The sequence below is a fragment of the Drosophila rhopaloa genome, unplaced genomic scaffold, assembly GCF_018152115.1.
Source record: "Drosophila rhopaloa isolate 14029-0021.01 unplaced genomic scaffold, ASM1815211v1 contig_2, whole genome shotgun sequence".
Classification (NCBI taxonomy): Eukaryota; Metazoa; Arthropoda; class Insecta; order Diptera; family Drosophilidae; genus Drosophila; species Drosophila rhopaloa.
This window is the reverse complement of record NW_025335083.1, coordinates 14,056,391-14,082,652: the sequence shown is the minus strand read 5'-3', so window position 1 is coordinate 14,082,652 and position 26,262 is coordinate 14,056,391. Positions and strand designations below refer to the sequence as shown.

At 37.5% G+C, this 26,262-nt stretch overlaps 2 protein-coding genes across 2 annotated transcripts; both read right to left on the bottom strand.

Moving 5' to 3' along the window:
- Positions 1–660: 660 nt before the first annotated feature.
- Positions 661–1,224, bottom strand: LOC108047467 (merozoite surface antigen 2, allelic form 2-like; the record flags this gene model as incomplete). Its single annotated transcript, XM_017127662.1, has 1 exon — positions 661–1,224. A coding segment is annotated over one exon (372 nt), but the record flags the coding sequence as incomplete, so codon positions are not given.
- LOC108047471 lies at positions 1,217–25,843 on the bottom strand. The gene is made up of 3 exons (XM_044460481.1): positions 25,214–25,843; positions 17,380–17,686; positions 1,217–2,730 (listed from the first exon to the last, which is right to left on the bottom strand). Exons 1-3 carry the CDS (start codon positions 25,303–25,305, stop codon positions 1,228–1,230), a joined length of 1,902 nt encoding a protein of 633 aa, XP_044316416.1. The 5' UTR covers positions 25,306–25,843; the 3' UTR covers positions 1,217–1,227.
- Between the last annotated feature and the right edge of the window lie 419 nt (positions 25,844–26,262).

The following is a 26,262-nucleotide window of genomic DNA, read 5'->3' as shown; positions in this document are numbered from 1 at the left end:
ATTTGTATATAATTTATATTTATATATATATATATATTTATATAATAGTTTATATAATAAACGATTTTCACTTGCTTTTAGTTCTGTTTTTCGTTTTGCATTTTTTTTCTTTTCCTTTAGATTGTTTTAATTTTTTTGTGTTTTTGTTTTGTTTCGTTTTGTTTAATGTTTACCACCCACGCTCTGCACTCGCTTATATAATTAGACTTAAAAATTTTTTACACAAATATATCAACAAAAACTCAATAAGTTCCATTCAAAGTATATAATGTACGCCTATAAATGTTAAAATTAAAGATATGAAAAAATAATTTAAAAAAGGTAAAAATTAATGCGATGGTGTTTATAGAGTTCAAGGAATTATCAATTAAACTTGCTTAAACAATTTCGGCATCTCTTAACGTTCATTTAATTTCGCGCCCTTCCACTGCATGCAATTCAAACGAATTAACCAAACAAAAATTCATAAATTTTATGTCTATTTTCTTTTTTCATTTTCTTTTGTACTCTGTTTTGTTGTTTCGGTTTCGTTCTTTTGTCGTTATGCTGTTGTTTGCTGCTCTATTATGTTGTTGTAAATCAATTGTTCAGTTGTATTTTGTTTGTTTCTTCTTATGTTAATTCTAGTTTCTTAACCAATAAATGAACAAATGTTATGTGTATTTTTTCTTTGCATTTAATTACAGTGGCTATATGTTTTGTGGTTTGTTGGCGTTTGAAGCTTGGAAAGAGAGGTCTGGTTGAGTTTGAAATTAAATCATAAATATCCCAAAAATACAAAATTTGTTTAGGTCTGCTTGGTATATCTTTTTTGTTTCGTTTTCTTTTGTTTTTTCTCTTGTTAAACTCCTACTAATTTACATTCTTTTGCCTCTGCCTCTGTTTGGTAACAGTCTCTTTAACATTTCTGTGGCTGCTGCTGCTGATGATGCTACTATTTTTACTGCTTACAATAAGGTTAAAGTTACTGCTACTATTGTTACTGTTACTGTTACGTTGCCGGGAGGCAGCAAAAGGATTTTGCTTAGTAAATTGTTGAGTGGTTGCGGTTGTTGTTGCTGTTGTTGTTGTCGGTGTGGTTGTGGTTGCCGAGTCCTGGCGAGCGCCTTTAATACTTGCTCTTGCTCCAGTTACACCTCCTGCCCCACGTTGGGCGCCACATCTTCCTCCTGCCTTTGCTCCAGCTGCATTATATCCCGAACCCGCTCCCGTTTTGGGGCCATTGAATCAGGACGACGGCAGCTGCTTGGCCACTATTACGCCCGGTCGGCATTGTTTCAAGGCTGTGGTGATGGTCAGCTGCTGAGCGCCACCGCTGCCATTGCTGCCAGTGATTATGGTGCCCCCCGTTGAACTCGCTGACAAATGGCTGCTGCTCCCATGTCCGCCTGTTGTTTGCACCTTGAAGATCGCCGTCGGCGTGACCGCAGTACTGCTGCTGCTCGTCGAGACCAAGCCGCCGGCATCCTTCGCCGACTTGGCCGTAATGATCACCTGCTTGTTGCCGCTGCTCTTGAGTTGAAGGAAGGGTCGCAGCTCCGCCAGTGCCGCATGCTGCTTGCCCGTGGTGGTCAGAGCGAGTGGGGCATCCTGCCCCAGTCGATGATGATGCTGCAGCTGCTGGTGGTGATGCACTCCAGTCATTTGGTGATGATGCTGCTGGAGATTCTGCTGTTGGCCAAACTTCTCTTGGCCGCCACTGCCGTCCGCAAACAAATGATCGCCCTCCAGATGTCTGATGGCCTGGACAATGGTCTCTAGATTCTGACGATGTGGATGCTGATAGTGCGTGGTCGTCTGCATCGATGGCAGATCGTGCTTCTCCGCCTTCACCTTGACAATCTTCTCGTGGATTCGTTCCACCTCCACCTTGGGCGTGGCCTTAATGGCCGCCTGCAGAATGGGCTGCAGCATCGCAGCACTCGACGTGCATCCTTCGGCATAGGCTTTGGCAATTGCATTCACGTTCACCTCGTTTTCAGACTCCGTGGAGCTGTTCGATGACAGGATGACCTCCTCGTGCACCTGATCCTCGGTGATGATTTCGGCAGCGGCATCGGCCTCCAATTCCTCAATGCTGGAGCAAACGACCACCTGCTGTTGGCCCGTCATCTCATCGATTTCCACGTAGGAGACAGTACCGCCGAGTTCCTCCAAATCCTCGCTGCGCACAAAGTTATCGGTGTGCTCGATGACCTCGCGTGGAATGTAGGCGCCACTATTTCCGCCTGAAGCGGCTGCCACTGCAGTTCCTGGTGGTGCTGTTGCCACACTATACAGCTGCCGCTTGATCATCTGCAGCTCGTCTTCGAGGAGTCTCCGCAGGCTGCGCTCCTTCTCCAGCTGCTTCTTCATCTCGTGCAGTTCCTTGGCCGCCAGAATGCTGGCATTGCTCAGTTTGGTGGCCGCCGCTCCGCCCGCTGTTAGCAGAGTCATCGGTTCCGGTGACATTGAGCCAAGACCCTCGTCGGAACTGTCGCTAATCGCCTGGATGTTGATCACGTTGTCGGTCAGCTTGCGCTTCTTAATAGCCACCGCCGTTGTGTTGCCCCCGCTGGCACTCGAATCGTTGTAGTTTCCGCCAGAGTTGGCACCACCCTCGCCGGATCCTCCGCCACCGGCCTCGTGCTCGCCCACCTGGCGCTTCAGTTCACTATTCTGTGTCAGCAGCTGCGTCTTCTGGTTCTCCAGCTCCACGATGTATTGGAAGGTCTGTTGCAGGATGGCAGCCTAGAAATAAAAATGAGCATGGATTAATCGAAATGTTTAGGGTGCATAAAGGGTTAAGGATATTCTAAGCTATTCTCTATTAACCTATGTATATAAAGTTGTAAATAATAAAATTATATAAAAACTATTTAATGTGTAATTTAGAATAAATACTATTAAAATCTTCAATGGTTGAATTCCTAGAATTATGGAAGTTAAGATTCTTAACCTAACGTAGATTTTTTTTAAGCCCATTGACTATAATTTGTTTTTCATTTTCTTTGCCACACTGTGATTAAAAACAGTTTCTTCCATAATTATTTTAAATAATCGAATTTATTTTGGGTTTGCACATAAGTTATCATTAAGATGAGGAAATTATTAACCCTTTATCCGTTCTCTGTCTTTTTCTCGCCCCACAATAAAAGTCATTCAGAAGACACACATGTGCAATCTTAAGCTGAGCATACAAAAATAAGGGGAGAAAACGGGAAAAGGAGGATGAGGACGAAGACCAAGCATAATTGCCGAGAGCAGACTTAATTGCAATAACACACAACACATAAACAGCCTGGCTTGTTGCTTTTGCCTTGACTGTTTTTGTTTGCCTTTTTGCGATGTTTATAGTAAATAGTGTAGTAAAGCTGGGAACCTCGCTTCACGAAAAGGTTAAGGAACTTGTGTCCTTCAAAATGCGCGCGCTCTTCAACTCATACTTTGTGCAACACTGGCCAGCAAAAAAAAGGCGTGGGAAGGTAAAAGTGGAAATTGAATTGAATGCAAAAACGGTGGAAATCTGGATTAGAGAGTGGCAAAGCGTGGGCGACATGTTGAGCCACTTATTTTGTAAAACTTTATCTGTTACCAAACAAAAAAAAACATTTCAATTTATAATAACTTCATCGTAAACTTAAAACAAAAATAGCAGTAACCGTAAAAAAATTAATAATTTTAAAGAATTGAAAATACTACTTGGTTACTTTTATTTATAATTTCTCCTATCTATCTCCTATCTATCACATTCACCTAGAACTCCTCGAAATACTTAACAAACAAAGTTAACTAACATGATAATGACATTTTAAATTTTCGAAATAATAATTTAAATGCATGAAAGAAATACAATTCCCAGGAAAAACCACAAGGTAGAATGACATTTCCATTAAAATAACCGCAATTCTCAGTGTGGGAACAAAGAAACTTAGAAGTGTCCTGACATTTTTTTTTATTTTTTTCCAAATACAATTTCTATACATACCAAAGGAATGCCATATGCATTCTTTGGGCTTTGATTAAGAAACCATAAATCGTATGCTGCTTTAAAGTAGTTATTCTTGTTGTTTTTGTTGAAAACTTGTTTTGGATTTCGGTTTTTGTTGTCGGAGGTCACTACTAAAAGGCAATAATAACAACTAAAAGATAGCCATGCTGAATAACAACAACAACCTTATGGGTCTGCCGGCATATCACAGCTGCTCTCACTCTCTTTACCGCTCTCGTACCCCCTCCCACTCAACTGCACACCATCTGTGTTGTGTAGTTGTGGTTCGTCCAACTCAAAGAGAGAGAGAGGAAGAAAAAGAGAGGATGTTGTTGTGTGTACAGTTTTCTCGGCTTTATTATTGTTGGATTTTTGGTACCCAAGATATTTTCAATCTTCGACTCCCCATCCCGCCATATCATCTATCTATATCTATTTATATCGCAGACATCGGCATTGCAATGTCGTGCGCATATCTTATAAAAACAGCAACTACAAAAAACGAGAATAAATCACATTGCATATTTAAGTTTTCTAGTTGTGGTTTTTGTTGTTACACACAAAGGTCGTTCATTGACTTGTCTATTGGAAATCGTAGTCGTAGTCGCAGTCGCAGACAGAGGTATTAATGGAAAGATAAGAAGAAGCGGGAGCCGCTTTGTCTGATAAAATATTGAAACTAACAAAGACAAAGCATTTTTGGTTGGTATACCAACAAACTTGTACAGACTTTATTAACAACTAATTTTTAAGTTAACTTATACATTAACACTAAAAGAGGATACTATTTAAAGTATGTTTATGGCAAGAAAATATTCTTATAAAAACTCACTTCCAAAATAAATCAAAATTAATTCTTAAACTTAATAGTAATATAATAATTGTAACTTATTTTCTCAATATTTTTTAGGTATTTCATGTGCAATAATTTTTTTAAAATTAGGATTATTAGAAGGTATGCACTTGTTCTTGGGTCCGACTAGTATAATCCAATACTCTATACGGTCATTTCACCCATTCTCGCATCATATGGTTCTCGCTCCCCTATCCAACCACTATCCTCCACTCTCTCACCACCATTCGCGTCTACTAGCCGGCAAATTGAGGCCTTGGCTAATAAGAAAATGTCGTTGCCTTCGAAATTATAGTTGTATTTGTTGGAAAAATGCCGGCAAGTGAAACGAAAAGAAAAATCCACCACCATTTCTTATCAGTGTGTGTAAACAAAAGGCAAAGTCAAAAGCAAAAGCATAAGCAAGAAAACAAAAAAGACGATCAAACTGGCGGGTCCAACAAGAATCCAATTCAAAGCAAACACAAGCCAACCAACAAAGCAACAACACACAACAGACGGCCGCTTTTGCGGTGACTGTACTTTTTTTCCAACAGGAAGCCAGCAACAGTTCCAATACGAAAAGTTTTTCAATATTCGCCGGCGCCGTCGTCACAAATGTTGCTAGAGAGAGCCGCTCTCTGGTTATGCCTCTCTTTCAGGTAGGGGTAACTGCATGACGTTGGAGCGAGATGGCTACAGCCTTCGTTGGGTTTTTGTTTCATTTTCGTTCGTTCCGCGAAACGGAAACCAAACGTAGCGAAAAACATGTGGGCCCAAGCTTTTTCAGCCTCTCCCACGTGCTCTCATTGTCGAGCTTTCCAGATATTCCCAATTGGAAGTCGCGCTCTCTTTCTCTCTCTCTCTCTTTCTGACAGCTGACTTCTATAAATGGCGCGTCTGTTTCCATCGTTTTCGTTGTAGTTGTGGTTGTTGTTGTTTGCCCACCCTACAACTTGCACTACAACAAATTTCGCTGATTGAATAAAAGGAAATGCATAAAAATAGCAAATACGCCGCCGGCACAAGAGAGAATTCGTCATCAGCTGAGCTGGCAGTCAAAAGCGTCCATATTGGTGTATATCTGTGTTTGAGGCGTAGCGGTAAACTAAACATCAACAAACTATGTATATTATACATATCTTACGAAAATGTATTTTTATCATAAGTTTAAACAGACAAATTACACATTTAGTGTTCTGAGATCTGTATGTATTTAAAGTTTAAGTTTTCTTATTAATATATATTTTTTAAATACATTATCACCAAAATTCCCATACCAGCTGTCTTGTATATGTAGCTGTGTTTACTTGTTTTTATGGGTTTTCTGATAGTAAAGTGGGAGCGTATTGAAAGAGGAAGAAAAAACAGCCGGAAAACAAATGCCTCGATTTGATTTCTAATGTGTAAGAGCAGCACAACCACCAAAAATGCACCACATTCACTTCCTCCCTTCTTCTGTTTTCTTGATTTTCTATTATTTTTTGTTTTTTTTGTGGCCTACGTGCGTGCACGCATGTTTCTAAGCGTAGCGCTTTCCTCTTCTTGGCAAAATGTGGTTAAAATGAAAACAACCAGGAAAAATCAATTTATTTTTACAACTTTGTTGGTTGCCCAGCCCCAAACACAAACAGCAAAACGGAACTTCGTGTTATCTGCCATATAACAAGATACTTTTGATAACCTATAGCTCGACGAATACGAAACTTCTTCTCTCTTGCACCAAAACAAACAATTTTTATGAACTAAGCAAGCAATAAACAAGGTAATGAAAATTGTTTTCTCTTTTTTATTTCACTTGGTTTCCCAATTCCGGTAATAAAAAAATTGTTCTAATGTTTGATTACTAATGATAGTTATTTGGAAAGATTCAACAAAGCTTCAGAGTTAAATAAATAAATGGGAAACTTCAAAATACCAATGTATTTGATATTAATAGCCATATGCATTTTTTATAATTCAAACTTAAAAAAAACACATTTCCCCCCATTTTTTACTGATAATATTGTTTATTCTTATTATCTACCATCTGCCGGTTATTTTTTTTTTGCTTTCCGTTTTATTGCGTCGCACGTCAGCGAAAAGAAGAAACAATTAACGCTACGTTCTAGCTTATCTTTCGGCTCTTCACCTGCAGATGATAATGACAGGTGTGTCCGAAGAGCCACGAAAAGAGAAGAGCTTCAAAACAAGTCAGCTGACATTAATTTGTGTGCAAATTTTTGGATTGGTAAAGTTTGAAGATAGCAAAAAGCGTCAATTTGAGATACACATAAAAAAATATAAAAAAAATCAAGAGATATTTAAATAAAAAATGTTTAAAATAACTTTGTTCACAACATTTTTTGTTTCTTGTATCGATGTATACTTCTTAAATCTTCCATATAAATTACCAAAAAAGAATTTACAAATAGTAATTTTTAAAACCCAACAAATCCTTGTAATGCAAAATGTAAATTGATCTGCATGCATTCTGATGAGCCATAAAACGTAATATCCTATTTATTAATTTCGCAGACCTGCTAAAATTAGCATTAAAACATTTTTGGTCATAACGGAACCCGAGACGAGTTGCACGAGCCATAAAATACGCTAGAGAATTGTTGTTTTCCGTTGCAAAAAAATGTGTGAGCGTGAAAATAGGCAAAAACAGCTGCGATTTCTACCGGCTTACTTAAAAACACCAACAAACAAACACATCTATATATATATATCGACGAGATATGGATATAGAATGAGAGATGTGTATAATACACAATCTCAGAAGAGGGGGGATTTCCTTCGGTTCACTCGCACTTGCTCTTGCGCCCACTCTCGCGCTCTCCCGCTCCCACTCAGCTGCTTTTGCGGGGCGCTAAACATGTGTTCCCACATGTACGTCTGTCTAAATGTGCATATATGTATGGGTGTGGGGCCCAGGAGAGAATTTTGGGGTGACAACATTGCGCGTATTTTGCGGTCATGCCAAATGCAACAACATCGAGGTTATTTTTAAACAATCATATAGTACCACATCACTCCGCCACTTTTTTTTTTGAGAAAATCTCCCATTTAGTGAGTGGCTATACAAAGAACACGAGGAAATGCCGTCATCGAAAAATGGGAAAAATAAGAAAAATAAAGTTTTAAAATCTCGACCCGACTATGACATACACTTTAGTCATTGCCCTTCTACAACATTTAGTTTGCGTTTAAATAATCAAAACTTTTTTTCGCTCTATAATCGTATATTGTGGGAAACCCCATTCCTAGTTTGAATGGTACAGAATTATTCGATGTTTAGGCGCAAAAGAAGACGTGGTTTCTTTATCTGGAAATCCATCTAGTTGACTATATAACTTATTGGTACAAACCTTTGACCGAATTGATTATACCCTCATATTTTACAAGAAACGGGTAAATATAGAGATATAAGAGGCCTGTGGAAATACATAAGAAAAAAGATTTCCGGAGAGACTGGGGCGAGGTCGTTCAGGGAGAGTTTCACACCCACAAACAAAAAACAGCTGTGTACCAATTATTCCATCTATAAGCTGTCACACATACACACATTTCTCTAGCTTTCGGTATTCTCATATTTGCAAATTTATTTCGCATTTTTAGCTAATTTTTAACAAGTTGCGAGCGGCTGCTGACTCAATTCATATATGTACAAAAAATAAAAGCAATATTTGCTTTTTACGCTAACCTAATTAAATTCAAACACGTGCGTTAGATGAGCTCACAGCTATATGTATTTACGTATTTATATTTGCCCCCAAGTTAATCCAAGGCAATAATCATAAAAAGCAGCAATTAAAGAAAGTTAGAGAAGCGTGACAATTGAAAAAGTACGTCAGTAACCGGGCCGCAGTAATGAAATAATAATTAAACCTTTAGAAAAACCCTCGATGACGTAAAATACATTAAATTAATTAAGTACAATGCCTTATATTTAAACAAAATTAAGGTTTTGGTGTTTATATTTTGTATGTTCTCTAAAATTAATTTTCGATAAATACATGTAATTACAAATTCGAAAACTTTAGTCAATCTAGTCAGATAGAGGTTATGCTGTTCTTTTCTTACGTTTAGTAACAAAAAATGAAGTTTGAAAATTTAAAATCACATTTCAAACCAATTTTTGTAACAACTAAGAAACCTCTTATGATAAACCACACCCACTGCATATGGCTCGCACTGCAACTTGAGCGACTTCGTCATCATTCAGCAATGTAAATTTAATTATATATTTTCACTGGCAGCGCCTGCTGTTGTTGCTATTTGGGTTAATTAAAACAGCTGTCTTGGGTAAACAACAGCACAAGCGCACGTTGATAAAAATAAATACAATGCCGCCAGCGTTGTCGTTCGTTTGCCGCGTTTACTTTAATTTTGTAGACGTGAAATTCGATCAGCTGATCTGTGTGTGAGGGCCAGCTGCCTCTCTGTGAATTTATGTTGTTTATTTCTTAGAATTTAACCACATTCTGCTCTCCCTTTCTCTTTCTGCCGCCATCTACCCCACTCCTTCGCTGCTCAAATTCAAATCGCTTTCAACACACTTTCATCCATTTTCGCGTGCTCTTTGTCTACCGTTTTTTTTATGTTAATTAAATTCTTTCATTGACCATGAGCTTTGTTTAGCCGGTGGCAACAAAAAATAAAACTATGAACCCCATGGCATGTCGTGGCTTAACCTCATTGGCACTCAATGGGTTAAAGGTTTTATTGACCTTTGGTGGCATTCAAAGTGGTTCTGTTTGTTAATGGAGGGCTAGTTTTGATTCGAGAAAACAAAAGTGCAAGTGACAGTGGCACTGGGTAGTCAAAAATTCAAGATTAGAAACTTATTCTGTAATTGACTAACGTTTTTTTTTTAGAAAAAAAATGCACGTGTCGCCATCTGCTGGAGGTATATGTGCATATTTATTTTGAAATAGGTTAACATTGTAACGGGTATTTGATAGTAGAGGTAACTCGAATATACAGTGGCTCACAGCTTATTTGACCCACACCTAATTTTCAACATTAAACAGGTATAACTCCTGAACCATAAGAGATACGCATAAAAATAAAACGCAGAAAGGTTAACTGTTGTTTTAACTTCAAAAATATGTTTTCATTTATTTATTCTAGCAAGGAACTTATTAATTAAACAATAGAATCTAAAAATAATGCCTTTTTCAATGTCACAGCTTATTTGACCCAGTTCATCAAATTAATTATAAAAAATTGCAAAAAAATATTTTTTTAACTTTTAGTATTTGGTATGTCCGCCCTTTTGGTCCACAACCGACTTCAGTCGATTGGGAATAGATTCGACCAATTTTTTTGAGGTTCCTGGGGTGATTTTAGCCCATTCTTCGAGCAAAGCCGTTTTCAAGTCATTTTTATTGGAAATATTGCGCTCCCGAATTTTGGAGTCCAGCAAAGCCCACAAATTCTCAATAACATTAAAATCGGGTGACTGAGCTGGAGATTTCATTATATTGGGACAATTATATCCCAGCCAATATTGAATAATACCCTACTTATGCTTTGGGTCATTGTCTTGGTAGAACCGAAAACCCTGTTTTATTCCCAATTTCTCAGCACTTTAAAGTAAATTATCCTTAAGGATATTAAGATAAACATTTTTATTCATTATGCTTTCAATAAATTTTAGGTTTCCGACTCCTGCTGCGGACTTACAGGCCCAAACCATAACGTGTCCGCCGTCATGCTTAACGGTGGGTTTTAGATGTTTGTCCTGCAGCTCTGTATTGGCTTTACGCCATACATTTAGACCCAAAAATATTACGTAATTTTCGCTGATGAGTCAAAATTTAATATATTTGGTCCGAGGACGTTCTTAGCTATGGCGTAAAGCCAATACAGAGCTGCAGGACAAACATCTAAAACCCACCGTTAAGCATGACGGCGGACACGTTATGGTTTGGGCCTGTAAGTCCGCAGCAGGAGTCGGAAACCTAAAATTTATTGAAAGCATAATGAATAAAAATGTTTATCTTAATATCCTTAAGGATAATTTACTTTAAAGTGCTGAGAAATTGGGAATAAAACAGGGTTTTCGGTTCTACCAAGACAATGACCCAAAGCATAAGTAGGGTATTATTCAATATTGGCTGGGATATAATTGTCCCAATATAATGAAATCTCCAGCTCAGTCACCCGATTTTAATGTTATTGAGAATTTGTGGGCTTTGCTGGACTCCAAAATTCGGGAGCGCAATATTTCCAATAAAAATGACTTGAAAACGGCTTTGCTCGAAGAATGGGCTAAAATCACCCCAGGAACCTCAAAAAAATTGGTCGAATCTATTCCCAATCGACTGAAGTCGGTTGTGGACCAAAAGGGCGGACATACCAAATACTAAAAGTTAAAAAAATATTTTTTGCAATTTTTTATAATTAATTTGATGAACTGGGTCAAATAAGCTGTGACATTGAAAAAGGCATTATTTTTAGATTCTATTGTTTAATTAATAAGTTCCTTGCTAGAATAAATAAATGAAAACATATTTTTGAAGTTAAAACAACAGTTAACCTTTCTGCGTTTTATTTTTATGCGTATCTCTTATGGTTCAGGAGTTATACCTGTTTAATGTTGAAAATTAGGTGTGGGTCAAATAAGCTGTGAGCCACTGTAGTGTTCATTCTTGTTTTTGTTTAGGTACATGAATATACGATATTTATTTGTGACAAGAGCTTGCGACGCAATTGGGAAAGCTGAGCGCTTGGAAACCGAGCTTTTCTGCCGGTCAGCGCCGCTCTAACCTTGTTTTTTTTTTTACTGTGGTTGTTGGTTTTGCTTTTACTTGACCAGCTGAGTCTCGCTTACACGTGATAGCATTTGTGTGCGTGAAATTGCGCAGCAAAAATGCCGGTTGGCTTTTGTTTTTGTTTGGTTTTATTGTTGTATTTCGTACTCTTTTTTTTAATATTTATTATTTTGCAATTTTCATTGAAATTTATCGAGTTATTGCCAAGATTTCACAGCTGTTCGCTGACTCATTGGGGTCTGGAAATTAAGCTGATATTGAATTCTCAAAATTAATTTTTATGAGTTAAACTGCGATGATCTGCAATAATCTTTATAGAAAATTTGAAATAGTTGCAATTTAGAGAGTCCAAAACTAATTGAAGTGATCTTTTCAGTTTTGGTTTATCTTCTGAGATTTTTGCATAAATAATAATCTTGAATACAATCTTAAATTATTAAATATTTATTAAATTATTTTACTGCAACTTAAGATAAATCTATAAAAAAAACGGAACTTACACCCATACACACTAATAGTAAAAGCGGCTGACATTGTAATTGCAAGATGAACAGCGATCTTGGCTTGGTCATTGATGAAAAAAACACCGTTACGATGCAACAAAGTCATTAAATCCGGCGAGACGGCATTCCATGTAATCAACAGGAAAAAAAAACGCCAGACAGAGAGGAAAAGAGCGAGATAGAGAGAGACCAACGACCGACCGACATTTTTGCAAAACTTACACACACACAGACAATATCCATCGCGCTCTGTCTGCCCGAAAAGTAATTGATCCATTGCACTTATGCTTTTTTTTTGCTTTGGCTTTTGGCTAGGTTGTTGCTTTTGTCACTGCTTTCTCTTTGCTGCTGCATTCTTCCGCGAAAGTGTCGAGTGCCAACTATCGATAAGTTATCGCTTTGACTAACGGTCGACAATTGCTTCATCTCTAGAATGCTTTCAATGCACCTCATTCAAAAAGCAGTGAGATCAGAAAAGACTTAAGTCTTAAGTTTAGTTACAAATATTTAGAATTAATCAAAACCTTTCTAAATTTTTACTAAATGCGGAAATAAACCATTTAAAGTAAAATGAGTAAATAACTTTGATTGATATTTTGTATATAAACAAGAAATATTTGCCTGACTTGCCTTTGATTTTTATAAAATGACTAAAACATAATCCGGAGATAATTCATCGTATTTTACGAGCACAACGAAATACCTGAAGTAATTGGGTAATAATTGTGGTTTTTAATTAAATTAGCAACTGAAGCATACAAAAAATTTAAATTACAAACTGCGTGTCTCCATTAATTGCATTTTGTGGCTGCGCTGCTTCTATATGCGACTACTATACACCTGATTTTCCTTTTGCATTTTTGTGTGGACTAGTAGTGCAAACATTTTTACTACGAAATGCAATTGAAAGTACAGGCTACACACAATGCGCTATATAAATGATGGGGTTATATAACTCTATATATCTTATACATATGTGCTCTGTTTATGTACTGGACTTAATGTACTTTTTCCCGAACTGGGTGTTGGCGTGGCCCAGAAGCTGACATCGCATCAAAATCTACAGCTGCAATCCCGCTTTTTGCTTCTGCATCTGCAAAAGGTTGCGAGATGCCAATGGCCTAGTGCACTGTACCACACACCCAACGACCTCCAACCACCACCCCCGCCCGGTGCCACGCCCCTGTGTCCAAGAAATTCAAAGGCTATCAGGGAAAAAGAAAAACGGATTTTGCCGGGCCAACAGTCGCAATGCGCAGCTGCCAGGCTGAATGCCCATTTTATTATAGGTAGATGGGGGTTTTCTAGGACATTTTAATGTAGGGGCTGGCTCCACCACCCATCGTTCCACTCGGAATCGTCATCGGCTGTAAAACAGCTGCCTACCAGGCGCCAGACAGACGCCAAAACGTTGGAAATGAAATGGCAATGAAACACTCTCGGGAACCGTAAACCTCCCGGAAAACCCAACCCACTCACCCACGCACACAACTTTCCACAGCTGAGCGAGTGGTGTGGGCTCCCATCAGCAGAAGGCGAACAAAATGTTGGCGCCGTTGTCCTATCCCATATCCTATCCTGTATCGTGTATCCCCCAAATCCCATACCATAGCGTTGTTTCCCATCTCTTTTCGGGGGTAACTTTGCGTTTGGCGCGCGCTTTTCTTCGTTGGCCACTGGAAAGGAATCGATATTGTATTGTATATAGAAAATTTTCCAGTTTTCTCTCTGTTCGCTGTCTGGGCAAGGTGTGCACTGTGTACAGTGAACACCCCCATCCACTGTAATGTAGGTTAGTTCAGCTGGGGCGCGCCTAAATCTTCACACGGTGCGAAATTTTACAAAAGCTTTGTTATACAAATTTCATTAAATTGTATGTGTAAGGAATTTTAAAATTAAATAAAACGTGGCATGCGTAAGTGGATTTAAACTGATGATAGAAGTAGTTTTTCTCTGGAAACTTCTCAGTAACAAGTCTATTATCAGCATCCTGTAATTGCAGTTGAGATTTTTTTACTATTCCCTCTAAATTTAATGATTTTTAATTATTTCTACTAGTGAGTTAAAAAATAGGTTTCTAGTAACTATAAAATCTTCTGTTCGAGAAAAAGACGTTTCGAGTCACAACTATTATATAATTTCCAAACTAAAAATCGATATTTTTATTTTTCCAATTTATGATAGAAAGCTCTGCTCTTTTTTGCTCTGTGCATTTCAAGTAATCACAAAAACAACAATGGGGGCAACTGTACGCAATTGCACATTTGCACTTTAGCGCCACCTAGTGAGTAAGTTCAATGACCCGCCAAACAGTGGACGAGAAGAGTGCGGAGTGGCGAGTGCAAAATAGAGAGAGGAGAGCAGCGAGTAAATCACAAACTTGCACTCGCATTTCCACGCCCCCCTTTTCCACCTCTTTTATGCCACCCACCTTAGGGCGTGGCTGTATGTGTGTCTGTGTTTTTGCCATGCACCGGTATGTGCGTGCGGGCCTAACTGTGAATGATTTCAGTCGTCGCAGCTTTCTGTCAGCCAGCCTCAGTCTGCATTGCAATTTTATTTCGCACTTTTCCTAGTATCTATGTGTGTGTTAAACTTGCCTATGTGTTGCAGTGTTTATGTATTGTGTGCGTAAGATCTGCTTTCATCATGTTTTAGGTCATGTTACATGTAAAAGCACCTTTTGGGTACAATCCCTTAACCATTTCTACTATATAAATGTTTATGACTACCATTTTAACCATAAAAATTATATGTATTTTATCTTTTATATAAATACAGTCGAAACTCTCATATAATTTGAATTTACTAAATATGACCATTAAATTTTATTTGTCAATGTAAAACATTTTGAAAGAAGCAAAAGATACTTCAACATTCCTACTCTAGATGAATCCTTGAAAAGAGATGAGAGGCTTGATAATTTTTTTTAATTTCCCCTATATAAACATCGGCGAGTCACATATGTAAGGTAAAACTGCAAAGTTTAGAAACTATGTAAGTTTAGAAACTATGTAAAACCGTCTAGCGATTTTTAAATTCACAGGTTTAGATAATTCTCACTAATAATTTTCAAGCTAAATTTCTTTAGATTTTAGAACTTTCCTCCTCTTCATTACAACCTTTTTTCTATTAGTAAAATTTATGAGGAGCTAAAACTATTTTTAGCCGGCACTTAGTCGAAACTGGCTTAAAGGCTTAACCGTTTATAAAGCGGGTGTGAAAAACTTGGTCAAGCTGTCGGAGGTTCCTCTTTTGCCAGTTACTCTCTCCCACGCTCTTTCACCACAGTTCTAGCCCCTTCTCTTTCTCTGGCTATAGGTCCTTCTCTTTCACACGTATTTACTACAATGTTTACTATGTGTGACAGGCGTGGTGGTATCGTTTGTAATCGTCGACGTTGACGAAGTGCATAGAATAAAAATCCATAAACTACTTGCACTAGTCCGCCCACCACCTCCTTTCTCCCCTTTCCCGGTCTGTGTCTTTCTCTGTCACTCCCTCTCCGTCTACGCCCATTATGTCATTCATCAGGCGCCGTCGTTGTTGTTGTTGTTTATACCCTTTTCTTTTTTCCCTGATGTAGTATTTTTTAATATTTACGCGCTTTTCTTCCTGTTTGCATTACTCTCTGGCTGCCTTTTCTTGCCTTGCTTGTTTATGCTCCATCTTACTACATTGTTTCTCTTTTGTTTGCCTGTTATCGCCTTCCTTTTTTTGGGTAAGACTGATTTATGGGGTCTTGTAGTTTTAGTTGGCACTTTTCAATTTGCAATAAATAAAAGGGCTATAAAAAAAGCCTTCAAAAATTGGGAAACCAAAATTGGCACAAGCATAGCTGCTTGGTTTCAAAAACCTTAGTAAACCTGAAACTTAAGTGTTGCGAAGTTCAGTTTTCAGTTTTTAACTCTGTTAAAATGACAATATGAAAAGGAGTCGTTTTTTTAGCTATGAAGATAAAAAAAATAAGCAGTACTTTAATTTTAATCAGTTTTTAATATAAATTATTAAATTACAATTCAAATTGGAAAAGTTTAGGGTTTTTAGGAGTATTCTAATTTACTGAACTTTTTCAGAAAACTTCTTCGTGTTTTCTATACTATTAAATATATATAATTGCTTTTAAAAGTTCATTTCTTCAGTCATGATTTTTTTTTACTTTTCCGCAGACCCATAAATTACAAAAGAAATAATTTTTTTGTTCAGGCCATTTCGTTGATTTACAACTGTCTACAAACTTAATTGAAAGGTACAAATTTTAAGGAAATATCTGCAAAGTACTTTTACTTTGTCCTGCGCAAATTGTTTTTAAGACTGGCTAATATCCTCCCCCACAAACAAGGCTTTTCGTTTCGCCGACCTTTTACAACACACGCGTCACAACAAATCGATGTCGTCTCAAGGTGAAAATCCCATAAATATGAGAACATGTGTATGCTAAAAAAAAAAAAAGGAAAAACGCTGAACAAAATATATATGCGGCGGTGTAAAAAGAAAAAGCGAAACGCCTCCAACAACAAACAATTGAGACGACTACGACGACGACGCCAACACGGTTGCCCTGACGACTAAATGTCGAAAAGGGACCTTCAAAGCTTTAGTCCCCACTTTATTCGCCCCCCTAAACCCTATTTCCATTCACGTTTTATTTCTCAGCTGGAAGCTTTTAACCAAGTGGCGTGTGTGTTTGTTTTTCTCCTGCGTCTTTTTCGCCAGGAGTCGTCGGCAATTTGTCAACATGTGTTTGTGGATGGCCCTGTAATTGAGGTCCAGACCGAAACGGTTCGGGTTCGGACTCTGGTTAAATGTAATTGGAGTTGCGTGCCAAGCGTTAACACAAAAACAAAATGGTAAGATTGAGGCGGAGAAGGCCAAAGGATTGCTGCCCATAATGGTGTTGATGTCGATCATCAGGCTTTACAACAAACAAAGAAAAAGACGTTGACCGATCGAAAACTGACCATGGGTAATAATAATATAAGCCTCAGACAATTACATTGAAATCTGATTGTTGAGTAAATAAATAATAACCAATTGGTATACAGTTTATGATCCTTTATGTTATAATGGTGGTGCCCTTATGATATTTAACACACGCTATTCTTTCAGCTAAAAAATATAGTTACAGAACAAATGCGGCCAACAATTTGTCAACGCTTAAATGATATTGTAGGGCTTTATGGAAATGTCTAGAATCTGTATAATTTCAAGTGTAGGTATTTGAAAATTGGATAGCGTAAATATTTTGTCAATACCCTTAATAAAGTCTTAAAGAAGGCCTACAAAAAACTTGATTGTATAGTAACTTACCTTGCTCAATTTTTCGCCCTCGTGTCTCGGGAGCAGTGATCGCAGACTCTGGAAGCCGGCGTTGATGCTCTGCATGCGTCTCCGTTCGTTGCTGTTGGCGATTTCCCGGCGCATCCGCTTTTCGCTGTCTACGAGGGGTTTTCCCGAACCGTCTCCATCGCTCAAGGCCCCGCCCCCGCCGCCTCCTCCGCCCTTGGAGGTATTCGTACCGCTCATGCTCGACTGGCGACGCTGAGAGCCCTGATGGGCCGACTCGCTGGCGTACTCGATGTGATAGTTCTCGCCCCCTGAATCCTCTAGTTGTAATCTGCAAGATAATGAAATAAGTTTACAATGAGTCACGAACTGGTAAGCTGGTAAACATTTAAAGTTTGCAATAACTATTACTTAAGAGTTATATCCTCTTCATGAAAGTAATTTTACATTTTGTTTTCTTATTTTTGACAGTTACCACATTTTTTACCACATGCTATAGTTTCTACTAGGATTTTAAAATAAAGTTTACCCTAGTAGTTGGTATACTTGTATGATCATTTACAATTTTCTACTTAAAAACATTGAATGCGTCCTACATTTTATAGAAGTAGATTGGTTTTAAAAATCTGAACATAAGTTTCAAAAATACCATTCTTTTAATATCTAGAGTATTATTTATGGCTTCTTTCCGTATAAAAAATCAATTAACTTTTACACGAACTCACAACACTCACACACAAAGTAACATGCCCGCTCACTAAAGCGCTGAAAAATTCATTCATTCATAAATTTACAATTCCATTCAATTCAATTTTAGTTTAACCCGCCGACGCTGCACAACAATAAAAATAACAACAAAGACAAGAGAGAGGCAACAAATACACACACACAGTCAATACACTGTTGTTGTCACGTTAGCATTGGCATCGGACTAAAGCAAAAGTCAGGGTATACTATAGTTCATCAATACCCTAACCTATCCCAACACAATCTTGAGTGATACTGAAATTTTGTTTTAAAAAATGTATAATGCTCTCAAAAATGTAGATATATATAAAAATACTTTTCTATATTTTACTATTGTTGATTGTAAATGAAGGTTTCTATAAATGATCTGAATTTATTTTTATTGCTGTTTAAACTGTTCTACAGGCTACATATACATTTGCATTCATTTAAACGTTTTTTTAAATTTCTTGAACCAATAAGGGTCTCTTTTAGGTGCTTTGTATTTTATAGTATTCAATTATTATTACTTTCTCGTCAAGCTCATTCTAAAGAAGGTTCGATCTAACAGTAAGTGATGATAGTGTTTGAGAAATCCTTTATGCTGGTTTGTAGGGTATCAACTACTGCACTACACATGTAAAAGAGCGACGGAGAGCGAGCTAGAGAAAGAGAGAGGTAGCCCAGCACAGCTGTCAATAGTATGGGCATTCCTCTTTTTGTTATTGTTGCCACCATCGCCGGTCGCCGTGATTGTTGTTTTCTGCTTTCTGCTTTGTCGGTTCGATTTGGTTCGTTTTGGTTTGCTTTGGGACCCCGATTCGTATTATTTCGAAGCTCTTCTTCTTGTCGGGTCTTCGAGCTATGCTGCAGCATAGGACCCAAGAATTCCGAACCGGTTTTAGTTTTACCCTACGAAAAAGAGCAAACACGTTTTCCACAGGCCACAGTTTTGCTGTTGCTGCAGGCTAATGAAAACAATTTTCACAATGGTATGCTCAACAAGAAAGAACAACAATAACGCAGGTAGTGAAGGGGGTGGGGGTGTAAAAGTTGCAACACCGCATTCCAGTCGAACAACAAGAATCACGCTCCTTTCCAAGACGATGCTAGAAAATACAGTCTCACTTCTCTATCTCGAACTTTCTTAAATGATTTCCAAAAACCTATTGAAGCTATAACATTTGGAAATAGTTGAATCGGAAAATACTGGAAATTTTAATGCGAAATCTTCAATTCTCTAACAAATCAATAAAGTGATTTCTTATTCCAAATTTGTAAAGTGATTTCTTATTCCAAAATTTGTTACGTGTTGTTCCAAAACTAAAGATTTATAAATTTGGATACTGACTGTTTTCTAAATTTAAATTAATAAAAAATGATTTTAAGAATATAATTTAACAGTTCCAACTGATGAGCTAAATTATAATAAAGTATATAATAGATAAATAATCCATCTATGGCTTCAGTTTAAATGCCTTGTAAAAGCGTTAGTAATTGGTTATAGAAGTTGGACTGTATTAGAGACATCGTCTCGCTAGCTTGGTTATTTTTAGCAACATCATCCAAAGGTCGTTCTTCTCCGGCAGCATTTCTGCGGCAAGTGGGCGAATGAGACGGCAAATGGGGCTGGCGAAAGAGAGGGGAGATTCCTCCAAAGTTGGTCAACAGCAGCAGCAGGCGGATGTTGTGGCAGCCAGAAAAGCACAAAGGCCGTAAAGACTGCAAGCTGCTCTGCAAAAGGCCAAAGGAATGTGACTCGGATCTCGGATCTGGGCACTTGTCTGCTTTTTGGCATCTCGTTTGTTTTTGTTTGCACAATAAAAAGCCGAAAAAAACGCTGAATGAAAACCGCGCAGGGAATGTTGGTGCATGATGCATGTGGTGGCAACATCTGTTCTTGTTTTTGATGGGAGCGGTATGTATTTGCCCCCATAGCAGCAACATTGTTCCAGCAATGCAATGTTTATAGTAAGAAAAAAGTCAGTGTAAACAATAGAAAATTGTGCACTAAAAAGATTTTTATATAAAATATACATAATTTCATAATCTTCATGTTCAATTTCTCTTTCTAACTAAATTTATAACCTATTTACCGATCTAAGGTGTTAATACTACTTACTAAGGCCCAAATCAGCCGTAATTTCATTTTTTGTAACTTTTAGATAATTTTAGAAATTCCAGTTACCTAAGTGCTTAAATCGCATCTATTTTAGAACTCTTTCTTCCGTTGATTCTGAGGGCTTGCAACAGCTGTTCACCCAAATGTTGATTTAATTAAAGACGCAGCTGAGGTTGTTGTAGTTTCTTCACTATTACGCGTTTTTCGAGGTGGATATAAATGAATAAATATAATAATAATAACAACATATGAAAGACGACAGCTGACGGCGCTGTTGCGGCGCTGCTTTTTAGCCAGGGTTCAATGTAGTTCATTGGCCACTTTTCGCCAGCAAGTACATAGAGAGAAAAACACAGATATACGAGCGATAAACAGACAGAGAGACAAAAGCCGAAGTCACGGGTGCTGTGCTGCCACCTAACCACCCACTCCTTCCCCTTCCCCTCCTCTTCTGTTGCTGTTGTTGCACTTTGCACATAAATTGTACATACGTTTATTGGGTCACTGCTTACGTCATCATTTCACTGGAATTTCGTCGGATTGCTGCTGCAGCAGGTGAAGATAAGGGAGAAAGGGGCAGGTGGGAGAATGGGTGAGAAGGCCGAAGAAAGTTTCAGAGGAAGGGGAACTCCACCCATAGTGTCGGCATATTCAATTTATAGAGATACAAATGCAGTTATATAACCCACAAAATAATGTAAACAACAAACACCGGATTCTAATGATTGCCAACATTATTTGTCCCTTATCAGACGTTCAACATGCGTCTACAATTTCGGAAGGATTAGCTAAGATTGTTTTGAGAAATTGAAAAAGATTAAATAACCGCAAGCCAAGTGAACTGGATTCAAAGGAAGCATCCAACTGAAGAATTAAGGAATTATAATATAGTTTAGGTTATTTATACCATATTCCACAAAATATGTATATATGTATGTAAAATCATTTTTTTTTCAATTGACAAAGATCAATTGTCAGTCTGAAAAATGTAGCTCAAATGACTTTTTTTTAGCTTGAATAACTTTAGTTACTTTTGTGTTATGTTGTTGTTAGTACCTTGTATAAATAAGTATTTGAAAAACACATTCAAAAACATGAGGTGAAGAAATTTAAACAAAATTGTATATCTTTAAAAAACTAACTAAAACTAATAAACTTTCTTTATAAACACTTGTAACTTTGCTTCTCATAGCAAGAATGCTCCAATCCAGCGAGCTAAACAAAAACATTTATTACTATTAAAAAAAACCCACCACTAATAAAACGAATGGGAAATCTTGCATTTAAACTTATCGTTAGGAAAAAGTCGGTAGCTAACTTACGACACAGACTGTGAATGCGAGGCAAAAATGAAATGCAACGCAATAAGGTTCGCCACTTGCGTAATTTGTGCAACAATGTAGAGGCGCATAAACTAATGAACAAATTAGAATTCGCATTTCCCCACCCATCTCTCATTTTACAGTTGTGTCTGCCAGTTGGCGCCACATTTGCAAAAAAAATATAAACAAGCAAACGTGAAAAAGCAAATATAAATAAAAACGGGATAATCAAGAGCTTAAAACGGTCAAGAAATTCCAGCTGTTTGTTTTCTAAAGAAATCTATAAGAGCTAAAAACAAATTTTGTACACTTGGACAGACATTTGAGAGGTTTTAGATATCAATATAAATAAGTTGAGCAGGGCACAAAGAATTTAAAAATGTTTATAAAACAATATATGTATGTAGTTAATAAGTACGTGAAATTTGATATTGTTATTTTCACGAGATATTACCGAATTGGTAAACTATGTATACTTTTGTATACTTTTATAGCCAACTTTGCTGAAAATATTTTCGATGTTGAAATGTTTTTTGATTGTGTTTCATAATCTTGTTTTTTAAACATTAAAACCAATATTCTTCACATAAAATATTTTTTAAATACAGCATTATCATATATTTGCCAAAACACCATTGCGTTTTTGTATACTATGGTGTTGTAGTAGTAGTTTCGCCCTCGTCTTCCTCTTCCTCTCTTTTGCCAGGCCCAAAAAACTGTTGTACACAAAAATCATGTGTTTTTCATAAACAAGCCGTAGCGCTATGTCTCTGTCACACTCACACACTATTGTTGTGCCCTCCCTTTCACTCGCAGGTTGCCAATAAATGCCGCATGCGAAAAACGGTGTGGAAACGAAACAAAAACAAAATGAAACGTTTTGGCATACGAAACGAAACACACGGAGCCATCGCCCAAAAATTTGCGCAGCAGATTTGAACCCATGTGTTGGTATTAGTTTTTATTTCATTTATTTTTTTTCGCAAGTTTGCAGCGGGTTTTCAGCTTTAGCTTTTGTGTATATGTTTTTTCAATGAAACGTGTGTGGTAGTAAAAAAAATTTGTGTGGCGGCATCTGTACTTTTGTGCTCTTTTCCTCTCTCTTGCTCAGCAAGCTTTTGAGTGCAACTCCAAGGGGATCTCTCTCGTTTATATACTTGGGGAGCGGCTCTTATAAAACTGCAGTTAGAACGAGACGGAAGGAGAAAGAGTTGTGGATGCTCCTTCTCTGTCTCGGATTGCTCCTCTTTTCCAGTCAAGTGGGGTAAAAACGGAAATGACGCCACACAACAACAACAGCCGCAACACATGGCTTTCGTAGTATTCGCAAATGTGCAACGTGTGGAAAAGTGAGGAGTGGGGAAGAGAGGAGCAAAGTGGAGACTTTTAGCCAAGGCACGCTCTTTTGTTTTAGCACCAACAACAAGCGGACAGCAGCTGCTAAAACGCAGTTGTTATACCGCCCACACTGGTGTCCAAAATAACAGTGCTACCTACGCTTTTGGCGCTTTTCTTACAGTTGTGTACGGTTTCGTCTTTTAATACATGGGAATAAGGCCGTTCCGGCTTTTTTAAAATTAATTTTCTTGTAAGATATTCTTTTTAAAGTTTCTGTAATTGGAATATTTACAAATTTAACTCAGAGTTTAAAGTAAATTTAAACTCATTTATTTTTCATGTGTACAAATGTTGTCTAATTCTACTAAAATATATTTACTATTACATTTACAACAGTGGAGGAAACGTTTGAGCTTTTATATAAATCATTTTCTATTTAAATACAAAATAGAGAAGGTCTCTTAAATAAATATAATTGTTTTTCCAAATATGTATGCAATAACTTCGTATTGTCTTTAATGATTCAATGACCTATAATTTCTATAAATTCTATTGTTTTTTATAAAAAAACAAATGTGTCGAAAATTTACCAGTTAAAACATATGGTATTGTACCGAGCTTAAGGTATACCCGGTATATAAGCAAACACATTCAACACAGTAAAAGCCTTGAAAAGCCAGCTGAAAGGGATTAGTATATGTACACATACAAATATATATTTTTAAATTCTCTTTGTGGTTGTGAAAAAACATATGCTGCAGCGATAAGAAAAGGCGCCGCATGTGACGTGTTACAGGCGAAAAGCGCAACCATATGATTCTGATAAGCCGGTAAGGGAAAAATAAACTTTCGCTGCGAATACATGGCAACCATTCGCAAAACGAATACGATCGAAAGAAAGGCAGGGGAGAAAATAAGAAATTCAAACTGTACATTTCACAAGCAATTAATTTTTCACATTTCTTGCCACTTGTTTGAGTGTGTTTCAGGAGCACAGAAAAAAGAATAGGTTAAATAAATATTTATGTTTTAAAAACCTCGTATAAGTAAATAAAATATCGATATCAACTCTACATTACTTAAGATGCCATATTGGGCAAAAAGTTCAACCAAATTTGTATAACTTTAAATTTTAAATATCAAATTAAAATGTTCGAAAAATATATATTTAAATAGTTAATATTCGGTTCAAAGCATCATAAAATTGAGCATTTTATCATATCCTTTTTTCTTCTGTGTAGAAGAAAGGGGAAAACAAAGGGAAACGGAGAGGCGTGTAAATAAAAGCAAAGCAAAACCATCTGATGATACGAATATACCGGTACAGCTGATTTCATTTCAACTATGAACAGGAAAAAAGTAGAAATATAAATGTTGATTAGGCAACGTACGATAAGCGAGGAGAAGAAGCAAAAGAGAGGGGAGACGGAGGTGCGGGTGCGCAGCTGATTTTTTTTACCTCCGTTAACTCGAACATGTGAGCTAGCGCAAGTTGGCAGCTGAGTGCGAAAGGCTGAGAGAATGCTAGAGAAAGAGGAGAGGAAGAACCAACACGATCGACGGGCATAAAAAATAGAAAAAGCAGCTGTAACAATTAGATCAAATATTTGAGGAAAGGAATTGGGGAAATCAAAACACAAAAAGCAGTAAATAAAGGGAAATTAAAAATATTTTTACTGTCTTAGAAATTACTTTTTTGATAGAATCTCTTTAAATTTGGCTAATGATTAGTATATAATAAACCAATTAAATCATAACAAATAACTTATTTATTATTAAAGTTATATGGAACAGCATTCATATTTTAAGAAATGTGATTTAGTTAAATGACCCGAAATAAAAAAATTCCAGCAGCTGTGACCGTGACTATCATTTGTGCCTTCACTGTTTTCCGTCAGCCGACGTTGCTGACAAATTGTCAAAACAGCCGTTTTACAATATGGACGACGAGAGGCGAGCGTGAAAACACGAGAACGACAGGAAAAGAGAGAGGGAGAGAGGAAAGAAGAGACACGAAAGATGGGAGAAAAAAAGAAGCGTCACATTTATTCCAGCAACAAGAAAACGGCATGGAAGTGGAACTGGAATGGAATGCGATGTGTGTGTGTGTGTAGTGCCTTAATGGTGGTGGTGTTTTTGTGCCGTATTTGTTTTGTCGGCAAAACGGCGGCAAAAAGCAAACGAGAGAAAGAGAGGGGAAGAGAGAAAGACCTCAAAGAGAGCGCACTAGCAGAGTAGTAAAAATAATCAATAATTTGCGTGATAAAAATGCAAGCCAAGCTGTTGACTCAAGTTGTTGTTTTAGATTTTTGTTCACAAACATTTTCGGTAATTTGATAGGTAAACTTACTGTAATTCCTCATCCAATTCCTCGGCGCTGTTGTATTCGGCGTGCTCTAGAATAACCTCCTCCGTTTTGATGGCAACCGGTACGGCGGACATGTTTGATCGTGTTTGTGTGTTTGCTCACTATCGTGGCCAAAATTTGTCTGCGCCACGTGCGTTTTGTTGTTGCCGCTGCTGCTGCTTTGGCCACACGGCTACATAAACATTTGCAATTTATTTATAGCCTGTATTATAGCCTTTTGCTTTTATTGTATTTCGCACACACACATGTGTCAGCTGGTCACAGCTGCTTTTTGTATTTAGCGGCAAATTGTTTGCCCGTCTCACTCACACTCGCACACACTAGCACTACACACACACAGGCACACCGAGAAATGAATAAAGAGGGGAAGAGAGCGACTTTTAACGCGTTGAGAAGTTTTCCTTTTCTTTTCACTAGCTTTTCTTGAGATTTCTGTATTTCGCAGCTGTTTTTTATTTTGCACCACACTGGCACTAATACACACGCGACTGATAATATGTGTACGCAGGCGAATGGGCTGTACGATTTCCGATCGGAGATGCGATTTTCCGTCCGTTGCTTTGCGTTCGTTCGATTCGGCGAAAAATTTAAGAGTGACCGTGAATGGGAGATAATGTTTTCCAAGCACCACAGAGTTACCGTAACAACGCGTTAGGAGGGGAAAAAAGATTTTTACCATCGTGCGTTTTTCAGCACTGTTTTCGACCTCTTAATGGCGCTCTGTTAAGTATCAGTTAGTGGGGACTTAATCCCCCGATAGTTTGGACATACTCCGCAGATAGTGAATACCGTTAGGTGGAGTCATGGATATTATTAATGTCAGTTATAGAGAATGCTATTTTTATGATTTCTGAATACTTCAAATGCCTTTACCAATTCGCAAACAGCAGTGGATAAATCATTAGCTGCGCAAAACATTCTACTTTTTACGTTCCTTTCTCCTTTTTTGGTTTCTTTATGTTTTGTAGGCCATAACTCTTTTACACAGCTAAGTAAGTACCGTATAAGATTATACCTATTAGAGCTGGTGC